Source organism: Mycteria americana, chromosome 22, assembly GCF_035582795.1.
Source record: "Mycteria americana isolate JAX WOST 10 ecotype Jacksonville Zoo and Gardens chromosome 22, USCA_MyAme_1.0, whole genome shotgun sequence".
In the NCBI taxonomy this organism is placed as follows: domain Eukaryota; kingdom Metazoa; phylum Chordata; class Aves; order Ciconiiformes; family Ciconiidae; genus Mycteria; species Mycteria americana.
The window spans coordinates 6,094,726-6,116,786 of NC_134386.1; the positions used below are offsets into that span (position 1 = coordinate 6,094,726).

The 22,061-nt window shown below is 66.1% G+C and overlaps 2 protein-coding genes across 20 annotated transcripts in view; one reads left to right on the forward strand and one right to left on the reverse strand.

Annotated features, from left to right (window-relative positions):
- The window catches only part of GJC1 (gap junction protein gamma 1), a 40,396-nt gene extending 31,619 nt beyond the window's left edge, over window positions 1-8,777 (forward strand). For 6 of the 18 annotated variants that reach the window (XR_012778602.1, XR_012778610.1, XR_012778598.1 and 3 more), the window contains 2 exons: window positions 232-2,102; window positions 2,291-2,915. The gene's annotated coding sequence lies outside the window, so the exon portion shown is untranslated. Of the gene's footprint in view, window positions 1-231; window positions 2,103-2,290; window positions 4,394-5,850; window positions 6,084-7,977; window positions 8,457-8,499 lie in introns of those variants that run through there. The other 12 variants (XR_012778603.1, XR_012778606.1, XR_012778601.1 and 9 more) reach the window with 9 other exon arrangements.
- ADAM11 (ADAM metallopeptidase domain 11) lies at window positions 7,752-18,727 on the reverse strand. 2 transcript variants are annotated; one of them, XM_075522685.1, is made up of 26 exons: window positions 18,568-18,727; window positions 17,203-17,393; window positions 15,637-15,713; window positions 15,193-15,259; window positions 14,481-14,566; window positions 14,325-14,391; window positions 14,108-14,156; window positions 13,938-14,005; window positions 13,482-13,556; window positions 13,307-13,378; window positions 12,314-12,480; window positions 12,153-12,237; window positions 11,982-12,072; window positions 11,820-11,871; window positions 11,554-11,653; window positions 11,171-11,242; window positions 10,984-11,076; window positions 10,792-10,872; window positions 10,659-10,709; window positions 9,891-9,954; window positions 9,709-9,808; window positions 9,513-9,632; window positions 9,263-9,431; window positions 9,071-9,185; window positions 8,715-8,805; window positions 7,752-8,174 (listed from the first exon to the last, which is right to left on the reverse strand). In XM_075522685.1, the coding sequence occupies exons 1-26, from the start codon at window positions 18,623-18,625 to the stop codon at window positions 8,129-8,131; spliced, it is 2,307 nt and encodes a 768-aa protein (XP_075378800.1). In that variant the 5' UTR covers window positions 18,626-18,727; the 3' UTR covers window positions 7,752-8,128. The 2 variants fall into 2 exon arrangements, with proteins under 2 accessions (XP_075378800.1, XP_075378799.1); XM_075522684.1 differs by having other exon boundaries at window positions 13,938-14,156.
- Between the last annotated feature and the right edge of the window lie 3,334 nt (window positions 18,728-22,061).

Sequence of the window (22,061 nt, forward strand, 5' to 3'; positions counted from 1 at the left end):
CAGATACCCAGAGAGGAGAGCCGAGATCTTGAGAGACTTCAAAGCTAATTTAATAAATTGCTGTTTTGTAGTGATGAATTTAAATTCTTAAGAAGGACTAGGAAGAAAAGCTCAGGAAAGTAGGAAAACGGAGCCTTTTCTTTGTCAGACGCCAATTTAACTCAACAATCTCTGATCCCTAGCTCCTGCAGTTTAATATAAGCTAATGAGGGCTTAACGTCTCGCTTGCAGTTACAGGCAGGGGTCAGGGAGATGCGGGTCCCGGTGTGCTGTGCCCTGCGCAGAGGCGGGTGACAGCCGGCGCCTGTGGAACGGAGAGTTCAGCGGCTGCCATCTATCTCTGCTCTGACTGCGCTGACAAGGTGAAATGGGCCCACTGGGGATTCTCAATTAAATTCTGCTGACCTGGATTTGAACTGCTGAGCTGTAAAACAGGCTGCACCTATCTTGCACGCGCAACCCCAGAAGCAATCGGCCATCGTTTTTGAGTCACGCCTGTCTCTGCCTCGGCTGCTTGTGGGTTAAAGCTTACTGGCGGCAGAAATGTGAACTCAAGCGTTCGGGGGGACTGCTAATAAAAAGCAGCAGCAAGGCTGGCCCACGCCTGGAATGACACAGTCTTTGAGCTGGAAAAGACCTACAAGGCAGTGCAGTCAGCGTCCTGGCCAGCATGAGATTGCTTCTTAAAGGGCGTTTGGAAATTTTTTTGTACAGTCTAGTCATAACAGACGCAAGGAATTGGGTTTCCCCCACTTCCCCCAGGCTATTATCAGCCTCCCCCTGGAGCTGGCAGCTGCGTAGCTGAAGTTAAAGCGCACCAAGGCCTTCGATCACGTTTTCAGGCCACTGGCTGTCTTCTGGGCTAGCAAAAATCCTTCCCTTCCCGTTGTCGGCTGGGGCTGTTCAGGCGCTGAGGCGCTGGGCTGCGCCTCCAGCCCATGGGCCTCTCTCGCAAGTGAGCAGTTACTGATGCGGCCGCGCTTTGACACACGAGCTGCCCCACGGCCCCCGGCGTGTGTGTGTCCGGCAGCAACCCCTGGCTGCAAGCGGCTCCGTCTTATTCCCATCTGGCCTTTGGCTGTTGCCTCCAGTGCCATGGGGCTGCTCTTGCCTGTCACTGCAATTACAAAGCTGTCCTTGGAGGCTCAGCTCCTCTTTTCTTTTTTCTCCCCCCCCCAACTTTGAGGGTTCAGTGCTATTGCGGTGTACGGGGGGGGGGCACACTGAAGCAGCCTTAGTGTGCCCATGTTGGGACCGGGGCCAGCTGCCCGTGGGAGCTCCCTCCACCTGAAGCTGTTAACCCTCAAAGAATTTTTTAAAGTGATTTTGGATTTGACATGTGTCTGGTTTGTGTGCAGGCTGCAGGCTTGGAAAGTCTGGTTTTTGCTGATGTCCTTAGTCTCTGCTGTGGAGGGTTCCTCATTGCCATTAGAAATCGGGTCAATGGTGTCTCACATTGGTCAGCAGAAGGTTTCAGCTCTGATATCTTTGTGTTCACCTAAAAGCAGAATGATACCCAGCTTTCCCATGCAAGATGCTTCAAGCAGCATATAACACTGGGTGTGTGCATTACCCCAAACGAGCTCCATAGCACAAGTAGCAGGAGGAAGCCTGTGAGGGGAGTGCGGTCACTGTGACCTGTTGTGTTTGCAAAGCTGCGACAAGCATTTGCCAAAATTCCTGTGACCGTTCGGTCTAATCCATTTCAGCTCAGCCTGCCCAGCTCCTCCTCGTCCACCCGGAGCTTGAGTTGCCTCCGCTGCAGATGCGTTGTGCTCGGCAAACCCTCGGCAGCTGGAAACACTGATGCTCCCCTTCCCCCCGGAGCGCCTGGTTTCTGATCAGCGTGCTGGAGTGCCATTTGGACTGACAGCGTTGTGTAAGACGTGCAGAGCCGAGGCTGCTCGGAGATGCTCACCGCTTTCCCCTGAACTGCCTCTTTTCTGTGCGCTGATTTGTTTCTTGTTTCCAGCTGGAACCTAAATAGCAAAATTCCCATAGCAGGCGAGACAGAGCTGGGATCTGCTTTTACTTGAAGTGTGCGTACTCCTTTTGACCGCTTATCAGCTGTTTGCCTGCAGAATCTCCGTGGTGACAAAAAGGTGAATTTCCCTAAAATCTCCGTTTATCAAATAAGAGCAGCACAGCCTCGACTCAGAGAGGCACAGCAAGGACTTGCTTTGGTCCTGCTCTGTCCCAGGCCATGCCGTGTGCTGGGGGACTTTGGGGGAGAGCCAGAGCGGGCTCTACCCTTCCCATCCCCTCTCTCCTCTTCTCTCTCACTCTCCAGACCTCAGTTTCCCTCCAGGAACCGGAGGTGACACGGCCGAAAGAAGTCATGCTGTCTTCCAGCATCGTCACTGGAGTAGAAAGCACCTGTTGCTCGAGGGTGTGGGTGCGTGACTGGAGTGCTTCAAACAGGGAAGGGACAGACGGACAGCTTCTGTGCCATGCGGTTGTGTCAGCCTTCAGAGGGTTTCCCAGCTGGAAAACGTGTGTCCTGGTTTGTGGTCGGAGTTCAGTTCGGGTTCTTTGTTTATTTGCATGGAAAATGAGGACGTGTTTTTTTCAGCTGCGTTGCAAAGCCAGTATTAGGGGTATTACTTTCTCTTCCCTGTGATTTATCCCCCAAATAAAACTCCCTTCAGGGACAACATTTCCCCATTTCACTTCACACGGCAGCACTGCCTCCTGACCGTCTGACGTCTCCCTCTGCTCTCAAAAGCTGACCAAAACATCTCAGCTTTCTTATGAGCACGAGAGCCAAAAAATCATAGCCTCCCTCTGCTTGCGCAAGCTGCCACTCCCGTGGCAGCCCCCCATGCTGCGGTGACCGCGTTCCTGAGGAGTCCTTGGGGATTTCTTCCTTGTGCGTACCCTAAAAGCAAAGTCTGCCTCGTTAGATTATAGCTGAAAAATCGTAGCTAGATGGTCAATCATCGGCTTCAGCAACCAAAGGAGCAGAGATATTTCAGGTTCAAGGGTTTCCCATTATGTAATGGCACAGACGCAGAGGTGGCTGTGGAAGAGTTCGTTTCTTATTTCTTTGGTTTTACTAATAATGAGGGGGATTTTTTTTTTCCCCGTCGCAGGCTTTTGAGATCGGCAGGATTCACCCTTAGAAGCTTGTTGCTGTTTTCAGTGAAAAGGGGCAAATAAGTCTTTGATTTTATGTTTGTAAGCGACAGCTGCTCAGACGCATCCCCCAGGCCTGCCCAAGCCGTTGCTCCCCGGGGGTCCTGTCAGGTTGTTGCATTACAGGGGGGTGTCTCACACCAGGATTAGGGAGGGAGCTCTGCAGGTGACCTCGGAGGAACCCAAAAGCCAATGCCGACCTCGCAGTTGTCATCAGAGGAGCATCTTGGCACCCGGCATGGAAACGGGAGACTCTGGCTTCTCCCTTGGACGACGGGGTTAACCTTTAGCAAGTGCCGTTAAAATCTGGCAGTGGTGGATGAGGAGTGTGGATCAGAGCTGAGCGCGAGGATGATCTCTAACATAAAACTGGTGACTTAGGGGTAGGAGAAGGAGCTTGAGGACAGACAGAAACGCTGCAGCATCCAGCCAGCCTATGCTCTGCGTTTCGGGGCAGCTCCTCTTCGAGGCAGAGAGGAGCTGGCTGATACGATGGACGAAGCTAAAAAGGAGCTGGCAAAGTTTGCGATGGAGAGAAGCGGCAGCCTGGGGCGTCGAGTGCCTCTGGGCACTGGACCCTGCTGCCTCTCATAGTTTTTGTGGTCCTGGGGAGTTGGCCAAGGAGCATCTCCCTTGTGCTGGGCACGTCCAACCCCAGCGTGGCGTCCTCGTGAGCCCCAGCCTCCCCGGCACACACAGCAGTGCTGGTGACCAGGACCCAGCCCTAAGCAAGCGGTGTAGGTGCTGCGTGACCCTGCGGGGCTCCAGACCAAAGCTGGGCCAACTTTAAGTCATATTTTTTGCCCTCCTGACACTGAAGGCCCTGAGTAACTCAAGATTCGGAAACAGTCTGTGCATCTGGAATATTTCTGGCTCACTCATCGTGGTGGTATCTAGACACCAGCCCAAAATAGCTCCTTGCCGAGATGCATCTCAGTCGTGGCTGGTAGCAAACTGCGGCTAAAATCCTTAAGGGGTATAAAGATGTCCCTGCTGCGACGGGCTCGTGGCGTCACGGGGAGAAACGGCACTCTTTGCTCCGAGTCTTGCCCTGGCAGGGAAGGACGCTGTGGCTGAGGAGGCAGGAGGATGGGGGGCAGCTCCTGGTGCAGATCCCCCCCAGCTCAGCAGGGTGCTCGCCCCGTGCTCCCTGCCACGGCCGCGGGCTCCTGCAGCACCTTCCCCCCCTGCGCCGCCTCCTGCGAGGCCGTAGCTGCGGGGGACAGAGCGAGGGGATGGCGGCGATTGCTTTAACGAGGTGGGCTTGACCCTCCCGCGGCCAGGAGAGAGCCCCCCCCCGGGCTGGGTCTCCGCTCGCGGGAGGCAGCACCCCGGGGTGCTCGGGCCACCCCCCAGCACCGCGAGCGGGGCAGGGCCGGCGGCGCCTGTCCGCGCCCACCCCGGCACCCTGGACCGTGTGCGTGGGCCCCGGTGCTTGCCCGGGGTGCGGGATCCGGTGCGCGTTCGTGCCGCGTAGGGGGACGCCGGAGCGGGTCCCGCTGGGGCTCTGCGGGGCCAGGGGCACCTCCGGCCCCGCCGGCCGGGCGCTCGGCCCCCCGGGGGGGTTGTCGCAGCATGCTTGTCCCGCACCCCTCCCGGTGTCCCCGGCTGGCAGAGAAGGGGCTTCCCCGGGGAAGTGACCCTCCGGGGGCAGGGGGACGCCGGGCCGAGGGACTGGCAGCAGCGCTCGCCCGCTGTCCCCTGTCTGCCACCGGTTTTACCGTCAAGGGCCCGCGAAGGGGGGGACGCGCTGCAGCCCCCTCCTCTCCCCCCCCCAGCCTGGGCCTTCGTCCTCAGGCTCGCTCCTCCCGGCTCGGGGCTGGGGCCGCAGGGCCCCGGGGCAGCTGGGGCGGGCAGGGCCGGGCTGGGCCGGGCTGGGCCGGGCTGGGCCGGGCTGGGCTGGGCTGGGCTGGGCTGGGCTGGGCTGGGCTGGGGAGCCCTCTCGTGGCCGGTGGCCGAGCAGGAGCCAGGCCGGCTGTGCCAAACGCTCCGGCTGTGCCGAGCTTTGCCACACCAGACCAGCTGAGCGTCACCCAGGCTGGTCCCGTGGGAGGATGCTTCATCCCTGCGGGTCCCTCTGGGAGCTGGGGACCCATCCCCGCGTCCCCATCTGCCTGGTTTTGCTCGCCCCCCTGCAAAGCCAGCAGGACCCCGCCCGGAGCTAACCCAGCCTGAGGCTGTCCCTGGGAGGGGACAGGAACCCGCCCGTGTGTCCCTGCAATGGGACGGTGAACAGCTCTTGTGTCCCGGAGATGTGCAAGGGACGGGTCCCCACGCTGCGACAGTGACTGGTGCAGGTGGCGGGACGGGGATGGAGCTGTGTCCTCGCGCTGGGACAGGCGCAGGACTGAGCATCTCTGCAGTGGGACGGGGAGCAGCCACGTGTCCCCGCGGTGGGGCAGGGTCTCCAGCTGGGCAAAAGCTTGGAGGGACCGAGCTCGATGGCACTCGCCATGTGCCACCATCTCTGTCCGATGGGACACCTGACAGACATGAGTCCCATGTCTCGGGGATGGGCCAGGGTGGAGTGTGGGACATGGGGAGGACGTTGGTGGGACAAGGTGGAGGGGACCAGGGACCGGAGCGTCATCACAGATGAAATTTGGGAAGGCTCGTGCCTGCCCAGCACCGTGCTCCCCGCCCCAGCACCGGTGAAAAGCAGAACCCCCATCATTTTCCAAATCTTTATTGTAAATAAATTCTGCGACATTGCAGGAGGCTTCCCGGGGGCCAGAGCCGAGGCCGAGCGAGGAGCACATGGCGTCTCCGGCACCAGCGGCTCCGGCAGCGGCGATGGCGGCTCCCCAGCGCGTGCAAAGCAGGAGCGCGGGACGAGGCGCAGGCGTTCGAGGGGGGCGGCGAAGCCCCCGCCCCACGACCTGGGGCCCCATCCCGGCTGTGGGCGGTAGCGCAGAGCAAGGCGGTGCGGGATGGCGGTGCGGCTGGCGGTGAGTTGGCGGGGCGGGGGTTTGCCACCGCCCCGGTGTGCTTGTCCCCTGCCGCATGCCGGGACGGGGCCCATGGGCTCAGCCTGCTGGGGGGAGGCGGGAGGGGGCGGGGGTGCGTGTGTGTGGTGTGGGTGTGTTTTGCTCTCTTGGCTCTGGAAGCACCGGGTGCACCCCCCCATCCCGGCTGTGGGACCTCCCTGGAGCATCCGTGGCTGCACCAGCGGCACCGCTTGACCTTACAGCGTTAAAATCGTTAAGAAAAAAAACCTCAATATTTTTTTTTATATATATATATCTCAATGTCCCCAAACTCAGTGACAAAGGTGGGTTCTTGCTCTGAAACAGGGGTGTCCCCTCGCCGTGGGGACCACCCCGGCACTGTGGCGGTGACAGCTGTGGGGACATTGTGCTGACAGTGATAGAGATGGGGGGGTTTGGGCCAGACCCCCACCCCCCCCGCCCACAGTGGCCCCAGGTCCCGGCGTCCCCCAGCCCATCACCATGGGGCACCTGCCTGGTATGTCACGCGAGGAGCCACCACCAAAGCCAAGCCTGGGGACATCCAGCCACCCCCTGTCCTGCTGTCACCTCCCAACACCCTGGCATGGAAGCGCCCTGTCCCCTGGCTGGTGCTACCACAGCCAAGGCACCCGTGGGTGCTGCCCGCACCCAGCTGGGCTGTCACACCATGCTGGGGGGCCACCGCACGCCTTGGCCCTGGCTGGGCTTGGGGACACTGTCAGTCACCCCCTGCCTCCATGGTAAAGGGGCGCGGTGGCAGGCAGGGACGCTGGGCGAGGGAGGAGATGGAGGGGACACCCCCACCCCGCTGTGGGCATGGGGTCCCCCCCCGCTGTCTGTCACCAGAGGTGTTTCCCCCCGATGCCAAGTGTCACCAGCTGTGGAAGGAGCCAGTGTTGGCCCCTGGTGCGCTGTGGTGCTGTGGGTTGGGTGGCCCTACAGAGCCACCCCATGCAGGGTGACATGTGCCATGGGGATGGGGGGTGACATGTGCCACCCACCAAGTAGCCCCACGCACCCCAGCCCCTCCAAGGTGGGCCCCGCTGTCACCTGCCCTCCCCCAGCCCCAGAGCCACCAGTTTCGGGTTCACCTGCCTGAGCTGGGGAAGGGGGCTCAGCCCCTGCCCTAGACTGACCCACGGGCGCCAGTCCCCACTGCTGGGGACAGTGGGGTCCCATGGCCAGGTGGGTGCAGCCATGACGTTTGGGGGGGAAGAGCCTGGGGGGACTTGCCCCACATTGGGGGCTGCTGAGCCGCTTTTGTGGGGGCACATCTGGGGGTGCAGACACGGCCCCCAGGGACCCCACCCCAGACCTGGCATCTGGGGTGGGTGTGGACACAACTCCCAGGTCCTGCACTGGGGGGGTGCTGGCCTGGTACTGGGGTATACTGGCCTTGTACTGGGGTATACTGGCCTGCCTTTTGGGGGACCCAGGCCCCAAAGCTGGAAGATGCTGATGGAGGGGCAGAAGGGGGATGTGGGGCTGGGGGGGGTCCCCGCTCGCCCCCGCAGGTACATTCATCCCAGTGCCGGGAGTGGTGCCAGCCCCGGGGCGGGGGCCGGGGGGCCCATACATTCGTGGTGGCGTGGTGGGGGGCGGGGGGGGGGTCCCGGGTGCCCCCCCGGCTCTCCTCCTCGGCCGGACTCTCGGCAGCGGCACCCCGTTTAATTGCTGTTAATGAGGCGCTGGGGGGGGGGCCATGGGGCAGAGCAGCCCCGCTCAGGCCCCCCCAGACCTGCAACACAGAAGTGGGGTGTGTTTAGTGCGGGGCTGTGACACAGAGGGGGACACATGGGGGGGACACTGAGCTGAAAAGAGCCAGCACCGGGGGGCCGCTGCCAGGCCCCCCCCAACTGCCATCTCTTTTCAGCTGTGGGAGGCACAGAGATGGAGACAGCACGGCCGGACACACAGCGACACGGACAGACGGGCCCGGCCCGGGGGGGCTCCCACGCCGTCAGGCTGCCGGACCGTGACGGTGACAGTGACGGTGACGAGGAGGAGACGATGGGGGGGGGCGGTTACACTCCCTGCTGCGCCGGGTCATACCTTCCTCGGCGGATGTTCCTTGGGGGGGGGCGGCGGGGGGAGAGGAGAGGAGCGTTAGTGCCACCCCCGTGTCCCCACTGTCCCCCCCAGCGTGTCCCCCCCTCGGTGTCCCTGGCCCCACACGCAGCAGACGTGTCCCGGTGTCAGGCAGGAGCACACACACATGGGGGCCACTGACACAGCCCCCCCCCGGCACCCCATGCTTGGGGACAGACGCGGCCAGCACCGAGCAAGGGGTCAGGGTGACAGTAAACCCCCAATGACACATGCAGGCAGGGGCAGGCAGGGCCAGGGGACCAGGCAGGGGCTGGGACAAGGGACCAGGCAGGGACAAGGGGACCAGGCAGGGACAAGGGGACCAGGCATCCCCAGCTCCCAGGGGACCACACCAGAGGTGATGCCCAACTGGGGGGGACTGGCGGTGCCCCCACCCAGGGGTGCCTGGGGTGTCCCCAGGAGGGCGGGGGCCTGGCCCTGGTGCAGTGACGGTGCATGGAGGGGACATGGCCGGTGACGATGCTGGCAGCGGAGGGGACGAGCCATGCGGCGGCTGCTTACTTAAATCCCCAGCCTGTCCCCCCTAGGACGATGGCAGCCACCAGCACGGCCCCCGCGATGGAGCCGATAATGATATTGGTGCCACTGGGACCTGTGACAGAGGGGACAGGGGGGAGGGGACAGGGACACACGTCAGTGGGGGGGGACATGGGGACACAGCCCCAGGGCCGCTGTGGGGACCTGGGAGGGGGACAAGACCCAGCTGTGCCCAGCTGAGCCGTGGCACCGGGGGGAGGGATGGTGACACTGGACCCCCGGGGGGTGGCTGGGGACAAAGCGGGACAACCCAGCCTATGGGGACCGGGGACAACAGGGACACAGGGAGCCACCCCCCGGCCCCTGCGGGGCGCACGGACCCTTGTATCGCTCCGTCTCCCCCGTCGGCTTCGGCTCGGGGATGGGGTCGTAGACGCTGCAGTCCTTCCCTGTCCACTCGGCCCGGCAGATGCACTTGCCCTCGTTGCTGCAAACCTGCGAGGGGACGGCGTCACCCCCGCCTCTGCCGTGACCCTCCCTGAGCCCCCCCTTGTCCCCCCCGTGTCCCTCACCCCGTGGTCGAAGCAGATTTTCCCGTCCCAGCTGCCAGGGCAGGAGCTGAAGTTAAAGGCCGTGGCTGGAAGGCATTTGTGGTCGAGACACAGCATGCCGGGGCCGCAGGGCGTCCCGTCCTCCACGTAGCTCAGGTCCGAGCCGTCCACCAGCTGCACGTGGCCTCCCCTGCGCCAGGACGGCGAGAACGGGTGACGCCGGGACCCCCCCACCGGGGGATGTCCCCGATCCCGTGGCGGTGGCACCCACCTGCAGTCCACGTAGCGGTTTTGGTGGAAGAAGGTGGTGGTGGCGATCTCGCCACTGAGCTCACCCAGCCGGGGCGCGCCCGAGATGTTGGCGCAGAGGAGGAAGCCGCAGAGGACGTCCCTGCAAGGCATCGGTGGCATCACCGGCGTGGGCGGGTGGCACCCGAGAGGGGACACGGGGGACAGGGCTCACTCACTGCTTGTTGCACTGCAGCCAGCCCAGGCCCTCATGCCCACAGTTGCCCCTCTCGGTCCCCTCCACGTTGAGCTTCTCATAGCAGAAGCGCTCGGCCGAGCCTGGGAGAAAATGGGTGTCACCCGCTTGTCACTCCCTGTCCCCCCCCTACCCTGGCAAAGCCGCCCCAGGGCCGGCACTTACCGCGGCCCCACAGCGCGTTGCACTGCCGGTCCCTGGTCTTGCAGCGCCCGCCGTAGCATCGTCCCTGGGGAGCAGGGAGAGGGGTCAGGGGGATGGGGAGGGGCTCGCACGCGCGTGTGCGCGGCCACGGGGGTGGTGCAAGGGCAATGCCCCCCCACGGGCGTGCGCTGCCCCGGCCGCACGGGGACCGAGGAGCCGCGCGCACACAGCCACGGGACAACGTTCGGGGCACGGGGCCCCGCGCGGGCGTGCAGGAAGGTTTGCACGGCCCACAGCTGCTGACGCAGGTGGACGAGGGCGGCTTGCACGGCCCATCGCTGCGGGCGCGTGCGCGTGAGGAAGCAGCACGCGGACAGGAAAAATTGCAGGGTACGGGGCTCACGGCCACGCACGCAGGGAGGGCGCGTGGCACAGGGACCACGGCCCTGGCTTGCACGGGGACGATGACCCGGTGCACAGGGAGGGCTCACACACCCCGGGGACCCCGGCCGCCGCGGGAGCCAGCTCACCCCAAAACCCACACCCGTGCACGTGTGCGTGGCTCAGCCGTGGCCGCAGCTGTGGCCATGCCCAAGCACCAGGATGCTGGAGCCCACGGGGATGTGCTGGAGCCAAAGGGATGTGTCCAACTCCTTGGGACGTGCCGGAGCCCCACGGGAATGTGCCTGAGCTCACGGGACGTGCCCGAGCTCCACGAGGACGTGCCCGAGCCCACGGGGACGTGCCCGAGCCCCACGGCCGTGTCCCACCATGCCGGGCCAGGCTCACCTGCTCGTTTTCGCAGAAGTAGCCATCCAGCTTGTGGAGGTTGGGGGGACACTGGGGGGGCACGGAGAAGAGGACGGGTGATGCCACATGGCCCTGGGATGCGTCCCCCCGTGTCCCCCCCAGCCCGGCTCACCTGGCTGGAGTCGCCGGTGCAGCTCTCGGGGATGTCGCACTCGTTCACGGCCTCCCGGCAGGACACGCCGCGCGGCTCGTACTGCACCCGGGGGATGAAGCTGCCACGTCAGGAGCCCGCGGCGCAGGAACCCCAGCGACTCGCAGGATCCGGCCACGCGGGACGCCGGATCCGGCCCCCCCGGCCCCGCACCTTGCAGCCTTTGCAGCAGAGCCCATCGCTGCACATGGCGTCGTGGGTCAGCGTGCACTTCTTGCAGCAGTTGCCCCCGCTCTTCGCGCACTCCTGCCGGGACAGCGGCCGGCACACCACGTCAGCCACCCGGCAATGCCGGCAGCCCTGGCACGGCCGCGGCGAGCAGACCCCGGTCCCCGCTCACCGCCAGCGAGCCGCAGTCGCACTCCTCTCCCGCCTCCACGAAGCCGTTGCCACACTCCGGAGGGTCCAGGAGCTGCCGGGACCGAGGGGAGGGGGAGCAAGAGATGCTGGGGGGGCCCCCGAGCCGGGTGCTGCCACGAGCCCCCCGAAAAGGGCATCATGTCCCCAGGGGACGGCAGGACCCCCAAACCGCTTGCCATCAAGCGTGAGGGTCTGGCTCTGTCCCCCACTGGGGACACCAGGTTCAACGCCGGCGTCGTTACCTTGGATGTGGCAGGGGCTGGGGGAGACCACGAGTCCCGAGGGACCCTCGGAGCCGCCCCCGGGGCATCGCTCCCCCCCGCGACGGCCGCTCGGGGCCGGGGGAGCCGGGGGGACCGTTACCTTCAGGGGTTTGTTGAAGAGGCAGCTGCCGCCGCCGTCCTGCAGGAACTGGTTGTACTCGTCGATGCTGCAGCGGGAGAACTTCCGCGGGAGGTAGTACCTGCGGGGCGGGGGACACCGTCACCCCCCCTGCGCTGCCTGGGTGGCATCGCCGGGCACGCCGGGTCACCCAAAACAGGGCAGAACCCTCGGCGATGCCCCCGCCGGGAGCGATGACATGAGGTACGTGGGGGGCGGTGGCAGTGCCACCCCGAGCGGACACCCACCCTGTGTCCTCCATGATACAGCCCAGCCACGAGTCCGGACACCGGCAGTCCCCTGGGAGGAGAGGAGACGGGCTGGGGGTGCCGGCTGTCCCATCGCCGGCTTGGTGGCACCGCGGTGTCCCCCCACCTGTCCCCATCCCGCTCCCGGGGGGTGGCAGGTACCTGCTGCCGTGCGGTGCTTGTTCCACATCATGCCCACGTTCTGCCCCAGCGTCTGCGCCAGCGTCACCGCCATGGCTGCCACGTTGCCGTACTGCGCGGGAGGGACGGGGGAGTCACCGGAGGGACCCCCCCAGCCCCAGCCCTCTCCCACGGGGTTCTCGCCGCACCCACCTCGTTGACGCCCCCGGCACGGGCGGGCGAGCAGATGCCCCCCACGAAGGCGGTGCCGCTGCGGCTGCTCTGAAACGTCCGACCCCTGCGAGGAAGAGGACGGTGGGGATGGGGGACGGCGGCTCCCGGCCCCGGGGAGGTGACGCGGCCGCGGAGCTCACGAGAAGAGGTGGACGGTGTCGCTCTGCTCTGCCGGCCCCTCACGCCGGTACTTCACAAACTCGTTCAGGGTCTCCAGGGAGTCTTTCCCCACCCGGATCCGGTCCTCCGAGGCCCATGTCTCCATGGCCACCAGCACGATGCGGGTGTTGAGCTGCTCCTTGTAGATCTGCAGGGGCGAGGGGACGGCGCTGGGGACAAACCCCCGCCCCGGGACAAACGCACCAGGTGCCGGGGAGCAGCTCCCCCAGGGACAAACTCCCCAGAGCCAAACCCACCAGGTGCCAGGGACCAGCGCCCTGGGGACAACCCTGCCCAGGGACAAACCCACCAGGCACCAGGGACGAACCCCCCAGGGACAATCCCCCGGGCACAAACCACCAGTGGGACAAACCCACCAGGTGCTGCAGACGAAACCCCTGGGGACAAACCCATCAGGTGCCGGGGAAAAAACCCCAGTGGGACAAACCCCCTGGGGACAAACCCTCAAGGGACCAACCCACCAGGTGCTGAGGACCAACCTCAGGGGATAGACCCCCCCAGGACAAACCCACCAGGAACCAGGGACAAACCCAGCAGGTGCCAGGGACAAAGTCCCTGGGGACAAACCCACCAGCTGCTGGGGACAGTCCCCTCAAGGACAAACCCCCAGTGGGACAAACCCCTGGAGGACAATCCCCCCAGGGACAAACCCACCAGCTGCTGGGGACAAACTCCCTGGGGACAAACCCCCTCCCAGGGACAAGCCCACTGGGGACCAACACCCTGGGAACAAACCCACCCTGGAGACAGACCCACCAGGTGCTGGGGACCAAACCCCCCCAGGGGACAAACCCACCGGGGACAAACCCACCGGGGACGGGGAACGGCCCTTCCCCCAAGGACAAGTCCACTGGGGACAAAACCCCTGGGAACGAACCCCCCAGAGACAAACCCGCCAGGTGCCAGGGACCGACCCCTGGGGACAAACCTCCCAGGGACAAACCCTCTCTCACCATGTCGGCCAGGTTGACCACGGACTTGGCGAAGTTGCTGGTGAGAACCACGGACTTGCGGAGCTGCAGGAACTGGGGGGGCACCAGGGGCCAGGTTGGGCCGGGGACCAGCCCAGCCCCCCGGCCACCCACCCTGACCCCCCACCCCGCGGGCCCCGGGACCCCCCGCGCTTACCAGCTGGTGGTCGTTCACCACCGCCAGCTCGATGTACTTGGTCTCGCTGTGAACCGTGTGCTGGGCTCGGCGTACCTGCCGGCGGGAGCCCACGGCTGAGCCGGCTCCGGCAGGATCCGCCCGCCGAGCCCCAGCAAAGGGGCCTTTTGACCCCTTTTGCGGCTGCCCATGAACCCCGAGGGGCGTTTGGGATGTACGGAGGGGGGGAAGCCACCCGGGTGGGCGCAGGGACGGATCCCCTCCGGCTGCAGCATCGCCGGTGCTGCAGAGCGTCCCCGAGCCCGCGCAGGAGCAGCATCCCGCAAACGCATCCCCACCGCCCACAAACCAGCCTGCGGCAGAGGGGTAGCCGGAGGCCAACTGGGGTCAAGCGTCCTTGTCCCCTGCCCCATGTCCCCTCTCCCTTGCCCAGTGTCCCCCGTCCCCTGCCCGGTGTCCCCCATTGTCCCCGCTAACCTGCCGCCGCCGCCGCAGCTTTGGTAACCCGCCCGCGAGGCGCTGGTTCAGTGCAGGGAAGAGGCAGCCTGGAGGGAAGGGACAGAGCTGGCGGGGCGCAGGACACAGGGCCACCGGGGCCACCGTCACCGGTCCTTGGGGATGAGCACTGGCTCCGCACAAAGGCTCACCTGGTCGGGCGCAGCTGGGGACGCGCTGGATGATGTGTGGTCGAAGGCCCTGCCATGGGGAGACGAGCGTCACGGCCACGCGTGGACGTGACAGTGCGGAGTGGGGGCCACCACGTCCCTGTATCCCCAAGGGTGTCCCTGAGCCGCAGCCAGACCCGTAAGGCTGCAGTGGGGAAACTGAGGCAGGTACATGGTGTGTCCTGGTGCCGCCACTCACCTGCCCGTGCTCAGCGCCCGCCTGGGGCTCAATCAGGTAGGTGGCTCGGCCGTCTGAGAAGACCCCGCTGCCAAGAGAGAGGGGGGGTGACGGGGTGCAGGGGGTGCAGCCCCCACTCCCCCCCGTGTCAGCCCACCCGGCGGCGGGGGTACTCACCGCAGGCCCTGGCAGCTGGAGAGAGCCACGAAGGAGCGGGGCTGCCCCCGGATCCGGCCCTGGTAGTAGCAGTGCTCCCCCGCGCCCTGCCAGAGCGGGGAGAGGCGGCTGAGCCGGCCGGACCTTGCCCCGGGGTCCCATCCTGCCGCTGCTGCGCAGGCAGTTGCCCCCCTCGCCAGCATCCCCAGGAGCCCGCACCCCCGGGCTGGTGGTTCCGGGGTTCGCTGCCCGGCACCCCTGGGGTGCGCCTGGCACCCACGGCACTCAGGTGGGCACCCACCACAAGGCCGGCAGCGCGATGGTGTGTGCCAAAGCACCCTAGGGATCCCCCGTCATGCGGGAACCCATGGGAGGGAGATGCCCCCCATCACCCATGGGAGCAGCACCCCGATGCATGGGCTGGGCACCCCAGGGGCAGGGGGGCACCCCGAGACCGCCCAGGTGGAGATGCTGAACGGCCGCTGTCCACTCCTGGACTCCTCCTGGATTTAGCAATCTGCCGCCACAACCCCAGAGCTGGCACGGCACGGCACGGCACGGCACGGCACGGCACGGCACGGCACAATGTGGCATGGCACGGCACGGCACAGCATGATACGGCACGGCACACCATGGCATGGCGTGGTACAGCGTGGCACAGCCTGGCACAGCATGGTATGGTACAGCATGGCTCGGCGTGGTACAGCATGGCACGGCACGGCACGCAGCTTACCGTGCTGTGGCTGCCGTTGGTGCCCGCGCCGACGTGCCGCTCCACGTAGTGGGAGGCGAGGAGGTGGCTGCGGGGAGCAGGCGGGGGGTTGAGAGGCCGCAGTCGTGGGGAGGAAGAGGAGGAAGAGGAGGAGGAGGGAGACGGCAGCGGCCGTGGCCCTGCCAGCAGCACCCTCATCGTGCACCCACCCACCACCCATGCATGCGGCATCACCCCGGCATGGGACCCCCCTGCTTTGGGCACCTCATGGGCCCCTCTCCCCCCTCCAGCTCAGCCCCAGTACCGGGGCTGGCACGGCTCCACACAACCCACCCCCTGTCCCCAAGGGCCACCAGCTTCGCCACCCCCTCCCTCCTGCCGGGGGGCAGCGGCAGCCCCACAGCGGGTGCCCCCAGCCCCACGGCGGGTGCCCCCCACCCCACCGGGACCCCCGGGGCCGCTCACTGGTTCAGCTGGAGGTCGAGGGTGAAGGCCGAGCCGAAGGCACGCACCACGAAGCTCACCTGCGCCAGGTGCAGCCCCTGCAAGAGAGCCGGAGCCGTCAGCCCCCCTGCGCCGGCCCCCCAGAGAAAATTAAAAATTAAAATAATAAAAAAAACCCAACCCAAATATGCAGCCTCTAAAGGTGAATTTCTATTTTTAACCCCCAAAAATTCAACATAAAGGAAAATGCTGGGTTTTGCCCCAAAATCATCACTCCCGCAGTGCTGGGAGGGCACCCGCATCCTGTCGCCCACCTTCTTGGGAGCTATATTTGGGTGGGGGCTGCTGGAGCCTTGCCCCCCACCCCAGCAGGCCCGGCTCCGCCGCGGCAGCGCCGAGCCGGCGTTTCACCCGCCCTGCGGCACCCGTCGCTCCTGACCTAATTCCTGCCGGTGGCAGCAGGAGCTGTGCTTTGCAGCGCCCGCCTGAGACCCAGCAAACTCGCCGCATGGGTGAGGGTCCATCACCACCAGCATGTCCCTCGGGAGCCCGGGGGCTTCATAGCAGGGGAAACGGCGGCCAGGAAAAGCCAAACTTTTCCTGGGGTTCCCCGTCCCCTCACTGCGACCCTGCGCACAGCTCAGGTGACGTGGGGACAAGGACCCGTTTGCCACCGTGCAGCATCCCGGGGAGGGGACATCTGCGGCCAAGACTGCGTCCACCGGGTCAGGCAGCGCGGCCGGGAGAGCCTCACCGGGGCTTTGGCGGTGCTGCCGCCGACACCCCACGGCACCATCCCAACTCCGAATCCCCCGGGATCCGCAGCCGCTCCCTCCCCCCCTGCAACGCCCCGGCTTAACACCTCCCCGTAATCCCGCCAGCGCCGGTGGCTGCCTGGCCAACCCCGGCGTTTCCCGGCGTCCGGCGGTTTTACTTAACGCCGGGTTTAAATCACCTTTGCGGCAATTGCAGCTCATTATTTCGCCTTTTATCCAGCGAGGATGGGGGGATCGATGCGCGCCAGCCTCCGCAGCCACCACCACCGCCTCTTTGAAAGCATCAACCCCCCCCAGTGCTGGATGGACGCGTGTGCCGGCTCCCCGAAACGCCGGGCAAACCAGCCGCTGGCCCCAGGATGAAGTTCGCCAGCCGGCACGGATGCACCGAGCCCGGGGCGGGGGGGAACCGGCTGCGGTTCGGGGGACGGCACCGCGTGGGACGCGTGGGGTTGCTCCCACGTGGCCTGGATCCATCCTCCCCGGCGCCGGAGCCATGAGCCCATTCATTCCGCAGGAGCCCTGCCTGCCGCCTGCCTGCCCGCTCCCATTTCATCTCTCCGAACACCCGCACACGCACCACCGGTACCCAGATTTAATGGGATTTCGCGGCACACATCGGTGCTCCGCTGGGGGGGGGACGGCAGCGGCATGGTCCCTGGGGGGATGAAGGCTCTGGTTCGGGATGCCGGTGGCCACGCGCGTGCCGGGGTGCGGCCGGGCACGCGACGGCAGCTGCCTGGGGACCTGCCTGCCCTCCCACCCGGGGACCCCAGAAAGAGAGCGGATGGGGGGGTTGCGGTTCACTTACGGGGCCTCCTCTTCCTCCTCCGCCTCCAGGCTCATTCCTGACCCTGGTGTCCAGCTGATGCTTCTGGACTTCTCCTCCCGAGCTCTGCCCCACCAGCCTGCTGGGGTGGGTGATTTGGGAAACAACCCGCCCGTCCTGCCATCCGGCCCGGGGGAACCTCTGCTGCAGCGAGCCGGCCTGCACGGCGGGACCTGCGGGCGAGGGGAGCCGGTCACGGTGGCCCAGGGTGGGCTAGGGACATGCGGGGCTGGGGACAAGAAGGGCTGGGGACACGGAGGGGCTGGGGACACGGAGGGATGGGGATGTGCTCTGGGGGTGACCCAAGTGTGGCATTGCATCCCGAAGGGGACCCCCATATCCCAGAGGGGATACCCAGGGGACGTGGAGGGTGGGTATGGGGACATGTCCCAGGGTGGACAGCTGGGGGACATGGCGGGGGGACATCCAGGTATGGTGGTGTGTCCAGGGGGGGCAGGCTGGGGGGGTGCCCAGGGGACGTGGGGGACCAGTATGGGGACACATCTGGGAAGGGAAGCTCAGGGGGCCTCAGATATAGTGGCACGTCCTGGAGGGGACACCCAGGGGACACGGGTGGCTGGTAAAGCGACACGTGCCAGAGGGGGGCACCCAGAGGACGTGGGGGGACCCAGGAACGCCATTGCACCTGGAGGAAGGGGAAGGGGGGTGCTGGGCAGAGCAGCACATCCTGGAGGGGACGTCCAGGGGACAGGGAGGGCCGGGATGGGGACACCTCCCGAGGGGACGTCCAGGGGACATGGGGGGCCAGTATGGAGACATATCCCAAAGGGACATGGAGGGCTGCTATGGGGACACCTCCCGAGGAGATGCCCAGGGGCTATGAGGGGCCGGTACGGGGACACATCCCAACGGGAGACAGAGGGGCTGCCATGGGGACACCTCCCGAGGGGACACCCAGCGGACATGGAGGGCTGGCAGGGGGACACCTCCCGAGGGGACACGGAGGGGGCAGGAGGGCTGGTGTGGGGACACCTCTGGAGGGGACACCCAGGGGACACCAGAGGGCTGCTACGGGGACACATCCCAAGGGGGCACGGAGCGCCGCTACAGGGACACCTCCCGCGGGGACACGCAGGGGACAGGGTGCTGGTACGGGGACACCTCCCGCGGGGACACCCGGGGCCCGGCGGCGGCAGGTGCGGGCCCGGCGGCGGCGGGGGGCGCGGGCCCGGCCCCTCCCGGGGCGCTGCGGGGCGGCGCTGCGGAAAAATGTGTCGATGCAGCGAAAAAGCCGCAGCGGCGGCAGCGGGGCCGGGACCGGGGCCGGGGCCGGAGCGATGCCGGAGCCGGAGCGATGCCGGGGCCGGGGCCGGGGCCGGGACCTACCTGCCCGCGGGGTGAGCGAGAGGAGCGCGGCGAGCAGCCAGCCCCGCAGCGGGCTCATGGCTCCCTCATAATCCGAAGCGCGGCCGCGCCGGGCCCGCGGAGCCGGGGACCGTCCTGCCCGCCCTGCCCGTCCCTCCGCCCCGGGCCGGGCAGGGAGCGGCCGCCGGGCCGGGAGCGCCGCCCCCGCCCCCCGCACGCGCGCGCGGCACCGGGCCCGCGCCCCCCGCCCCCCGCCACCGGCGCCGGCAGCGGCACCGGCAGCGCCCGCCCCGCCCCGCCCCCGCCCCGGCTGCCGCAGCGCCGCTGCCCCCCCCCCCTCCCCCCCCCCCGCGGCTCTGCAGCACCGGCAGCACCGAGCCCCCGGCCGGTACCGGGACTCCCTGCCCGGTATCACCCACGCTCACCCCCGGCACCGTGTCCCGAGCCGGTACCGGGGCCCCGCCGGCCCCTCCCGGGCTCCCCAGCTGGTACCGGAGCCCCAGCGGTACCCGGCCCCCCGGCTGGGACTGGAGTGGACCAGCCAGTACCAGACCCCCCGCAGCCAGTACAGGACACCCCCCCCCCCCCCAGTACCGGGACCCCCGGCCAGCACCAGCACCAGCCCCCCCGGCCGGTACAGGAGCCACCACACCAGTACCGGAACCCCCCCAGCCAGTACAGGACCCTGCCCCCTCCAGTACTGGGCCCCCAGCTGGAGCTGGAGCCCCCCCAGCCCGTACCGAGCCCCCCCAGCTGGTGCTTAGTCCCCGACTGGCCCTGGGCCCCCCGCTGGTGCCGGTGTTGGCTGTGGGACCCCAGCTCTGGGTGGGGTCCCAGGGGTCCCAGGGGAGGATGCTGAGACCGGGGGTGCCGGCACCCCGGCGCTTGGGGAAATGGGTCAGTCCTGGACTGTCACTGGTGGGCGGGTGGGTGGGTGCCGCGGGGTCCCCACCCACAGCCAGGCGTAATCTCAGGAAGTACCAGAAACAAGGACCCCCGCTTGGGCTGCCCCGATTTCGGGGGATGCTTCAGGGCCACATTCTCCACCTGAGGATAACGGAACCATTTTTGGGGGAGAAACACCCCAATAAACTCCTGTCTACTGCAGCTGTGGGACAGAGGGGGGGTCCAGCATCCTGGGAGGGTGACGCCCAGCAGCCATGAGCACCCATGGGAGGTGGGGACGTCCCGGGGGGCACAGGGGGGGTCCAAGCCCTGAGGTGACGGGTGCTCTGACCAGCACAGGGGGACTCATCCCTCCGTCGCAGAGACGGGGCCGGAGGTGGGACAGAGACCTCCTGGAGATGTCAGCCCCAGGCCCTGCTCCCCGGGGGCTGCCGAGGGCCGTACCCAGGCGGGTGCTGGGCGTCCCCGCGGGTGGCGACGGGCAGCCCCTGCCTGCGTTTGAGCGGGGGACGAGGGGCACGGTTCCGCAGAGCGGTGGGGGAATTCAGACACTTTGGTGTCCTCAGCTCATCCCAGAGGCCGGCGGCCCCAGAGCCCCCCAAAAAGGCCAAGGCAGGGGTCCTGAACCCCCAGTTCGCGTCCCTCAGCCTCCTCCAGGATGACTCATCCTACCTTGAAGCCTTTTTGACCCATTTTGCGTTACCACTCTGGCTAAACCCCTCCTGTGCCGCCTCGGATCAGGCTCCAGCCCCCTCCCCGGGGCAGCCAGCACCTGGGGAGCCCCCCACATCTCCCGGGGGCAAGGCCGCACCCCTCCTCCTCCTCCCGGCACCTCCCACGGCCGCGATGAACCCAGGGAAAGGATTCCCTGCGTGTGCCAGCACCCAACCCCTCCTCGCGGGGCATCGAGGAGCCACGCTGGCGTGTGTCCCCCCTCCCCGTGGACCCCCCCTCTTTTCCAAGCACCTTCCTCTGGACCCCCTGCGCCCGCTCCCTTCTAGCCCCAGGACTCACGTGCCCCTGGTGACAAAAGCCTTTGGGTACCTGGTGGCAGCTCTGCAGCTCAAAGCCACCCGTGAAAGCACCAGGTTTGCCTTGCCGGGAAGTTTGTTGAGTATTTTAAGCGGTGAGTCACGGCAGTGCAGCGGGCCCCCTCCCCGCCCGCGCCAAAACCCACCTTGACACCCTCATTAACAACGGCCGCCTTGGTTTGCATCGCTGCCGTGCAAAGTGGGGGGCAGAAGCATTTAGAGGTGGAAGCGAAGGCAGGACAAGGCGGGACAGGGCAGGGACGTGCCTGAGGTCGGGGAGCAGCGAGGGGGATAAGCCCCAGCCCGCCTCCTTTCCCCTGCCCAAGCTCTGCCGCTCACCTCGTTATCATCAACGCTTTGCAGAGCCTTAACGAACCGAAACCTGCAGCAGCTCCAGGATGAAGGGGGGCAGGTTCGCCTCAGCCTGGTTTTAGCAGAGAGGAGCTGCCGAGGGGCCACGCGCAGGCTGGGGGGCTCGCATCCACCCCGCAGCATCCCCCAGCCTGCGTGCACGGGGGCTGGCACGCGCGCGTGCAGGGAAGCGTCTCCCACGCTGGTTTTGTCAGACAGCTGCACGGGGAAACGGGCTCGGCGAAACGCCGATCGTCTCCTTGGCTGCACTGCAGCGGTTCCCGGCTGCCGAGCGGCACTTCCAGAGCAGACCTTGCCCGGATCAGCCCCACGTCTCTCCCGTGAAGCTCAGCACGCGGCAGGCAGGGCTTCAAAGCCACGACCTGCTGCCTTCATCTTCCTCCACGCAATAATTAGCCACAAACGCAGCAGCGAGACGAGGAACCTGCGGCATCGAGCACAGCTGAGCTGATCCAGCATCTGCTCTGCGCTGCAGGGAGGTCTGCAAGGTCACCAGCCCCTCCCAGCACTCTCCTGGTGGTCCTCAGGACCACAGTGACAAAGGGGACAGGTGCTTCACAGGAGGGGGTCTACACCAGATGACAGCAAGCACATCTCCAGCAAGAACATCTGACCCAAGGCCTGAGCAGTCCCCAAGGATCCACACAGCAGCTCCTACAGCCCCCGAGACCAGGGACCCCCATGACATAGGTCACCGGTCAACATTAGGAGGGGGCAGGCAGCAGCAGGGCTCCCTCTCCCCTCCACGGAAGGGCCAAGCATGGTGAAGGAGAACCGTGCTCACCCCCCGCTGATCTCCCAGGCGCACAGAGCTGGTCGCTCCCTCCAGGAGCCTGAGCACACCAAGATGTTGGCCGTTTGGTGCACCAAGCCCGTTTCTACCTCTCTTCCAGGGGTTATCCTTCAGCTGGGACAGCAAGCAGCTACAGGCACACGTCCACAGCACAGCCCCATGCTTGGTGTGGTTCCGCTCCTGCAGCAGCTTTGCTCAGCCCCTCATAACCTGTACAGCTTCTTCAGCAGGTAGAGAAGAGCTGGAGCTCAGCTGTTGCACTGGAGAATGATTTAGCTCAGGAGGAACCTCTAAAGTCTCACGTCCAGCCTCCTGCTCACAGCAGGGCTACCTTATCCAGCTGCTCAGGGCTTTGCTTCAAGCCTTGGAAGAAGGCGGATGCTTGTCCTTCACTCAGGGCTTGAAAATCTCCA

Excerpts from the sequence above, each read along its gene's own strand:
- ADAM11 (XM_075522684.1), bottom strand. The coding sequence starts at position 18,625 with ATGAGCCCGCTGCGGGGCTGGCTGCTCGCCGCGCTCCTCTCGCTCACC. Across the intron at positions 10,710-10,791 it reads GCACCGGCGACTCCAGCCAG|TGTCCCCCCAACCTCCACAA; the intron begins GTGAGCCGGGCT and ends GTGCCCCCCCAG. Across the intron at positions 9,633-9,708 it reads TGGCTGCAGTGCAACAAGCA|GGACGTCCTCTGCGGCTTCC; the intron begins GTGAGTGAGCCC and ends GATGCCTTGCAG.